This window comes from Salvelinus namaycush, chromosome 3 (genome assembly GCF_016432855.1).
Source record: "Salvelinus namaycush isolate Seneca chromosome 3, SaNama_1.0, whole genome shotgun sequence".
NCBI classification, from domain to species: domain Eukaryota; kingdom Metazoa; phylum Chordata; class Actinopteri; order Salmoniformes; family Salmonidae; genus Salvelinus; species Salvelinus namaycush.
Window position 1 is genome coordinate 81,306,327 of NC_052309.1, and position 8,308 is coordinate 81,314,634.

Genomic DNA, 8,308 nt, shown 5'->3' on the forward strand with positions numbered 1-8,308 from the left:
TATGAGCTGAACAAAAAATACATTTCCAAGCATTAAGTCTGTTAATCACGAAGGGTAGTAGTCCAAGACCCTTCCTTCTAAGGTGCATGGCCACACTTCCCAGCACTAAAGCCTATCTCCAGTTACAGCAAAAATGCTAACAAGGATGCAATGAGGGATTTTTTTTGTTTCAACAAAATGCAACTCCTAAGTATTTAATGATGTAGCATGGTCTGGGGGTGATGATGAAGAGGGGAGGAAGGGGATGGTGAAGTGGTTGCAACTGGGGGGACTTTGAGGTTTGGAGAAGAGGGAGGTGCCTGGTCAGGAAAGGGTGTCATTATCATGCAAGGCCTCTAAGCGTTACTGGGGAGTGGGGACAGTATGACAGACATATACTGTAGCTAGCACCATTTGTGTCCTTTAAGGACTGTCAGGAATCTCCTTCCTCTCAGCTGTAGACTCCTTAATGATCTGAAACACAGAGAGCAGGGAACAGGGCATGTTAGGTTGTAGATGCAGCAGTAGGGAGGGACTGTCTATAAGTGATCTGAAAGCTTGTGAAATTGCATGTATTGAATAATACAATGTAGCATGCTGCCCTCTGGAGGAGCTAAGCAGGAAGCAAGCACATTCACACATCTGATATGGGAATAAATCCCCCATGGATTCATTCAATGATCTATGATGTTCTACATACCTCCCCGTCCCTAGTCTCCACAGTCCGCACTATGATGCTTCTCTTGACATGGGCCTCTGGAGAGAACTTAGTGTCCATACTGGTCTCTATACTCAGGGAGAGGGTGAGAGAGACCTTTAGCTTTCAGATGCCCATGAATCCAGTCAGAGCCGAATCCTAACTTGAGATTTATGCATCAGCACATCATTCATATGGCTGGGGTAAATTATTATATGCCATGATAGACCATGCTAATATGTCTGGGTCAGGATACCCTTACTCACCTCTGAACTGCAGATTGGAGAAGCTCTGCATTGGAACAGTGATCCTGAGGAAGAGGAAGAGAGAGTATCAGTAACTACCAGCCACCACCTATTGTCTTTTCTTTCTTCATCACACTGTCTCCTCCCGACCTAGCTCATTAGATCCACATAATTTTTTTTCACTTTATTCCCTCCAACACCCTCTCTTTCCTTCCCTCCTACCTCCTCCCTCCTCTCTTCCTACCTTCTACCCTCCTTCCTCTCCACCCTCCTCTCCCTCCACCATCCTCCTCCCTCTCAACCGTTATCTCCTCACCTGCTCTCCTCTCCCTCCAGCAGCTTCCTGTAGGTAGCGATCTCTATGTCCAGGGCCAGTTTGACGTTGAGCAGGTCCTGGTACTCCTGCAGGTGTCTGGCCATCCCCTCCTTCAGAGTCTGGATCTCCTCCTCCAGATGACCCACCGTATCCTGGTAACAAGCCGTCTCCATGGAGAAACGGTCCTCCATCTCGCGCAGCTGCTGCTCCAGAGACTCGTTCTGCAGGAGAGGAGGAAGATAGGGAGAAGGAAAGGAAGGGGGTAGAGGTTTGGAAAGAGATGAAAGAGGAGAGGTGGTTCAGTTAGAGAGGGGAGTCATGGAACTCATGGTCTTCTCATGTCTCATTGTTGATACAGCACACTCTGCTCTGATTGGACAACTCACTGTTCCACGGAGCGCCTCCACGTCACAGGTCATGGCCTGGAGTTGCCGTCGGTACTCGTTGCCCTCCTGTTTGGCCAATCGCAAGGCGTCTGCATTCCGAGTAGCTGCGTCGGTCAAGTCGGTAAACTGTGCATAACAACAAAAGGAGAGACAGGACAGTTTAAAAGTCTGCATCTTATAGTGTGTTGTCAATGTGTGCATTGTGCAACACCAGGCTGTATGCATGTTTATCTGTATGGTAGTGTGTCTGCCTGTGTGTCTGCCTACAAGCGTACAGTAATGTGTGTACATGTATGTGCAATAGCCCAAGCTTTCTGATATGACCTTGGAGCGGTACCACTCCTCCGTCTCCTGAATGTTCGAGGAGGCCACGGATTCATACTGGACCCGGATGTCCCTCAGAGCAGCGGTCAGGTCTGGCTTGGACACGTCCACATCCACATGGACCTGCTGGGCCATCAGCTGCTCCTGCAGCTCACGCAGCTCCTATAGAGAACCAACCACAGGCTTACAGGTTAAAGGTCACCTCTTTCACTCTCTGAATATTCACTATTTACTTTAGAGATGGAAACAGAGGTTGGTCAGTAAGGACTAGAGATCGCCATAGAGACGAGGGGAAGCTGAAGCGCACCTCCTCGTGGATCTTCTTGAGGAAGGCAATCTCATCCTGCAGCGCGTCTATCTTCCTCTCCAACTGGACACGGTTCAGAGACGCCTCATCCACGTCCTACACACAGAGAATCCTTAGGTCAATGTGACATGTATATTCCTCATATAAAAACACAGGCTGTGAAGATCACATGCAAACAGGGACATGGTCAATAATAGTGAAATTGATACAAATTATGAGAGAAATGACCTCACCTGTCTAAAGGCGTTCAAGTTGCCCTCTGCATCCTGTCTAAGAACCATCTCATCTTGCAGTCTGATTGAAAGAGAAAGGGAGAGTGAGGAAAAATAGAAAACAGACAGATAAAAGGAGAGGCAGTGTTAGGGTGCACACTAAGTCCACTCATTGGTCACACAAAGAGGATCCATGCACCTCAGATAAAACATAGTTTCAACCTATTCTCTATTGATACAAAGTCAATGAATCCCAGTCATGATCCCACCAATGACCCAATATATATGATCATGTTTTCCATCCAGAAAAGTGAAGGGATCATGATCAGGATATGATTAAATGTGTTTATGTATGAATATCCTTGTATACATAATGACATGAATACACTGATGATAAGGACTGTGTGAGTACCACTTGTCTTCCATGCTGCAGTAGCAGAGTTGGCAGTAGGTGGGCTGAGCTCAGCGGAATGGAGAGCTTACACATCATTAGCCATTCACTTCTATACATCAGCCTGCCATCAGCCTTTCCCACCGAGGCGGAGTTTACACATTCAGAATGGCGCCAAAAACCCACACACACACACACACAAATAAGCACGCACACACGAACACGCACAAACAAGCACCCACACATGACATGCACACACACATACACACACACTTACAAACTCCATCTGCCACTACCTGCCACACACTGAAACACACATGCTCTAACCCAGATCTTGGTGTTAGAGAGTAGAGTTGGGAAACCAGCAGGAAACACTAACTGACCTCTCACTAACTGGTGAATTTTCAAAACTCTTAGTACCAAACTAACACTTGTTAGTTATATTCAAAACCTTTTATTGTGCACTCATTTTGTTTGGAGACATCTTACACCAAATAACCATTGATACTAAATATAAGCTTACTATGAAATTGATTTAATCACCAAAACACAACACAATGATATCTTCTCAATTAAGTTGTTTTAACGACCAGTTAATTACAAATTGCCCTTTGAATGTAATTTTCTACAGTACTGTAAATTATAGTACATTACACTGTTTTCACATTAGGCAATACACTTGCACTACCCCTCAAAATTGACTGAATCATTTCTATCCCATGTGTGATCAAAAGTATGATCATTAAAGATATCTTTCATAATCATTGATGCAAAAATAAATGTATTGTTCAGATATAATTACAACATAGGTGTGTTGTAACCAAATGAAAGAAATGAAAGAAACATAGTGTTTAGCATTAGCTTGCATCAAGCCTGTCTTGAGCACTGTTTCAGTTTTAAATACTCAATATTTAGAAAAAAGCGGACGACTTTAGTTAAGGCTGGGAATGTCAATACAATCAAACTAGCAAGGGCAGTTTTAATGATCTAAAGTTGTGCTGCTGCTACTGCCTGTAAACACACAGTCCAGTTCGAAGTGAATGATGGCAGGCCCATGTGGCAAATGGCTTATTTGCATTTCAGGCCTACTGTAACTCTGATTGGCTATGGCGCACCGGTCTGCGTAGACTCCGGGCTTGTTTTTTTTTTATTTTTTTTTTACTGCAGTGTCTATTAATTGTCCAAACGCACTGCCGCTTTCTCACTCTATATTGCTACAGAATTTTTACAAATGCCTTACTATACGTCATTCCCAAACATTCTATGAATTTATGAAAACGTGAAAATTACCATATCTAAATGCTCTCTTGTCCGATTTAAAAAAAAAATTGTCATATTCTTCCTGGAGGTGTATATGAACAGATGTCAGTTCCACCTTAAGGCAGAACAGGTCTACGCAAAGTATAGTGTCATTGATTTCAGGGAGGTATGCCCATGACGATAGGAGGGACAGGAGGCAGACTCAGGCCAAGGGCAGGGCAGACACCTGAAATTCCATACAAAGGCAAAGAGCAGTCTACGCAAACAGTGAATCTGAGAAAAATGGCTTTAAAGTATTTTTTTTACTCTCCAGCCAAATATGTTGTAGGTAGATAAGTGATAATGCACTGATATATTATCTTATTATAACCATGACCACTTACCTGATCTATGACCCCTAAAATGCTGATACTGCACTCTGCCTTTGTATGACAAACAACTATATGGGTAATGCAAAAGAAAAGTACAGTATCTACAATCTAAATGTGTTTATCCAACGTTTTGACTGTCTCATGGTGTGTGTGAGGGTATGTTATGATCGGGATGGCCTGAACTCAGAACCAGATAGAATACCAAGGCAAACTGCACAAACTTCACTTAGTAACTTCACTTACTGCTGTTTGCGTTGGTTCTTACGTGGATATTGTAGTTACTTCACATTTTAAACTAAATTTTCTTTGAAAATGGAAGATACTTCAACCAGGAGACTACAAAGCCTGATTTCAGTCTTAACTCAATTTGACCAAATGTGTAGTTACTGCTGTTTTCAATTGTATGACAGAGAACATCTCTGATCTTGTCAATATCAGATTCTAAATGTTTTGCAGTGAAGTAAAATCCTAATAGTCAAATCAAAGTGTATTGGTTGCGTACACAGATTTGCAGATGTTATCGCAGATGCACTAGTACTGGTACCCATTGTGTCATTTTTCTCTTTTTCTCTCTGCATTGTAGGGAAGGGACCATAAGTAAGCATTTCACTGTTAATCTACACCTGTTGTTTAAGAAGTGACAAATACAATTTTATTTTATTTTATTTGTGCAGCGAAATGCTTATAAAATGCTTATAAATGCTTCATCATCATAATAGTACATTATAGTATATATATATATATTTATACTTTACAAACATACTTTTTCATTATTTAGTTCTCTAAAACTGTAGTAGAATTATTTATTTTTTAATCTATAGGTTTACCAAACGGTTAAGTGATTACCAATTTAGATTAGTCGGTTAATAGTAAAATGTATTTAAAAAAAATGAGAAGACTATCATAGCAAAAGTAAAGTGAGCATTGCATTGTGAAAAGAAATTACTTTAAACCAACATGTACTGCATTGTGAATGTGAAACATGTATTTCCAGACGAAACACTAATTAAGTTTGGTAAAAAAGTGACTATGATTTGATGTTGTACTTACTCAATTGAGTTGAGAAATGACTGCCTTTCTGATGATGTGGTTTGAGTTCTGTACTAAGTGTTGTGAAAATCTACCACATACTGCACCAAGGAAAAGATCTGTATTCAGAGAGCAGTGACACTCACACACACGTCTCTGATCCATAGTATACACAGGCTCAGAAACCAATACACTTAGATGTTCCCTTTGTCCTTTGCAACAACAAAAAAACACCCTGTGAAAACATAAGCTATAACCTCATAACTATAAACTATGCCACTTAAGCAATAAACCAATAAACATAACTTAGAAGCGTGTATTTTATGAATGAGTATTAAGGGGGATCAGGCAACAACAGAACATCTGCCTGGCTCCCTGGTCTCTTTGTGGAAATCAGCTCTAATGTGTTTCCTCCATTCCTCCACACTCATTGAATGGCTGTAGGGGTCTGGTCAGGATCAAGTTTAGAAAGAGGGACACACATTGAGTAACGCTTTCTCAGAGCACAGCGTTTTCAATAACTAACAAGCCAAAGCATCTACTGAGCAATTGTATCATGTAACATGATATCCAGTCATACTGAATTGTGTTATGGCAACTATCCACTTGTTGGTTTTAGACTATAGCAAAGATTCCAATTCAAAATTAACATATTGACCAATACACATGCAAAACACTAGGAATCCACTAAATCAAATTACGAATCCACTTTTAAGTGGACAGACTGCTGAAGCAATTAGAACTCCACAATATCAATTGGAACTCCAAAATACTAAAACAAAGTAGACTGATCAATGCCCAATTGTAGTGATGGAAATGAGACTGCCTCATTCTCACCTCTGTTTGAGCGTGGCCACGTCAGCAGCCATGTTGTCCCTCTCTATCTCCAGCCGGGCCTTCCCAGCGCTGAGTCCGTCCACCTGCCTGCGCAGCTCCCTCAGCTCCTCCTGGAAGATGTCCCCCAGACGGCTGGGCTCCTTCCCCCTCAGTTGGTTCAGCTCCGTCACCAGCACCGTGTTCTGCTGCTCCAGGAAGCGCACCTTCTCTATAAAGCTGGCGAAGCGGTCGTTCAGACCCATCATCTCCACCTTCTCGTTGGTGCGAGTCTCCCGGTACTGGGCCTTGAGGAGTGAGTCAGCCGAGAAGTCCAGACGGTTCCCAGGGGTCCCCAGGAGCAGGGCCCCTCCAGCCGACCCCAGGGAGAGACGGGAAATTGTGCTGGAGTGGGTCAGGTGGCGGGGGCTCCCATGGAGGGAGAAGCGGCTGGAGGAGAGACTGCTGAGCCGCACGCCCCCACCCACACTGCCGGCCCCCTGGGGCCCGAAACGCTTCCTGTAAGACGACAGGACTCTCTGACTTTCCATGGCTGGAATGAAACCCTGTCAAGGCACACACATGCCTTTTATAGGGATAGACATCCGCATCCTGAGAGAGAGTACACAGGGAGGGGCGAAAGGGACGGGCCGGTCACTGAATAGGACAGAGAGGGACAGACAGAAAGAGAGAGTGAGAGACAGACAGAGAAAGAGAGAGTGAGAGACAGAGAGAGAAAGAGAGAGTGAGAGACACAGAGAGAGAGAGAGAGAGAGAGAGAGAGAGAGAGAGAGAGAGAGAGAGAGAGAGAGAGAGAGAGAGAGGAGGGTGGTTTATGTGACACTCAAAAGCTGTGTGCCAGGGATTGTTTGTGCTCATCCACTCAGCTACAAATGTCTCCTGGCCTTTCTCTCTCTCCGTCTCTCTCTCGTCCTTGTTTGAATAGGATTTGGTGCGACAGAGCTTGGCTACCAAATCAAAGCTGCCTCCCACACATGCTCAGTCACACAGACACAGATGGGGACAGAGTGTGATTGAAAGGGAAGAAAAGAAGCAGGGAGGTGAAGGAATGAGATCTCTTTTCCTCCATCCCTGTTAGTTGGTGACTAATAGGGTCAGAAAAAGAGAGGGACAGAGAAAAAGGAGACAGAGAGAGGGTCAGATAGTAGCTGTGTTCTTGTGTGGCACTCTGTCTCGCTTGGCGTCCAAAATATCCCACTAAGCCCTCCAGATGTATTGGTATTACTCTGATTGGCTCGCGCCACTCTGTGTGTGACAGCAGCACCGTCTAGGAGCATCTCGCACCCCATCCCTGTTCCTCTGCTCCTCTTTAGTCTTCTCCTTGTCTGAGTCAAAATGGGAATACGTACAATTACATAACATAGCAAGAAAAGAGCAAGTTAGTTAAGGTTGTCTCTCTTTCTTGTCTTATCTAGGTACATCAAATAGAAGTCAAGAACAGTTAATCAATTATTGAATATCTACATTGACCACAGTATGTCCAAACTATTGTGAGATACTGAAGACAAAAGTAGGAGAGCAAACAGAGGGGAGTAGAAACAAAATCACGTTATAATAGCTAAATGGCATTATTAGATGAACTCTTATTCAACAGCTGACTCACATATCAGTATGCGAAAATCATACTGGGAAATGTTTTTAAATCATTGTCCTTGTAGTCATGGATACATAATAAATGTCAGTGTACTAAACAGTCAACAAGCAACACCATTACAGTGTGCTAGCCAATAGGAGAAGCTTTGGGGCCACAGGGCTGAACAGTAGCAGCTATACATCTCCACCTCTTTGTCCCCCCTGGAGTTTCTGACAGGCTACAGATGGATACATAAGACCTATAGGCCACATCTATCAGTGGGTTGGAGGGCTTCTCTTTGGACAGACACACAGTCACACACAGGAGCATGGCAACATAACACACACACATTATTAATCTGTCACTATCACTACCATTATTAAC

The 8,308-nt window shown here is 43.4% G+C and overlaps 1 protein-coding gene across 1 annotated transcript; it reads right to left on the reverse strand.

Annotated features, from left to right (window-relative positions):
- Positions 1-402: 402 nt before the first annotated feature.
- Positions 403-6,881, reverse strand: LOC120044666 (glial fibrillary acidic protein-like). Its single transcript, XM_038989341.1, has 9 exons — positions 6,355-6,881; positions 2,488-2,548; positions 2,255-2,350; positions 1,948-2,109; positions 1,624-1,749; positions 1,238-1,458; positions 943-986; positions 680-765; positions 403-453 (listed from the first exon to the last, which is right to left on the reverse strand). Exons 1-9 carry the CDS (start codon positions 6,879-6,881, stop codon positions 403-405), a joined length of 1,374 nt encoding a protein of 457 aa, XP_038845269.1.
- Between the last annotated feature and the right edge of the window lie 1,427 nt (positions 6,882-8,308).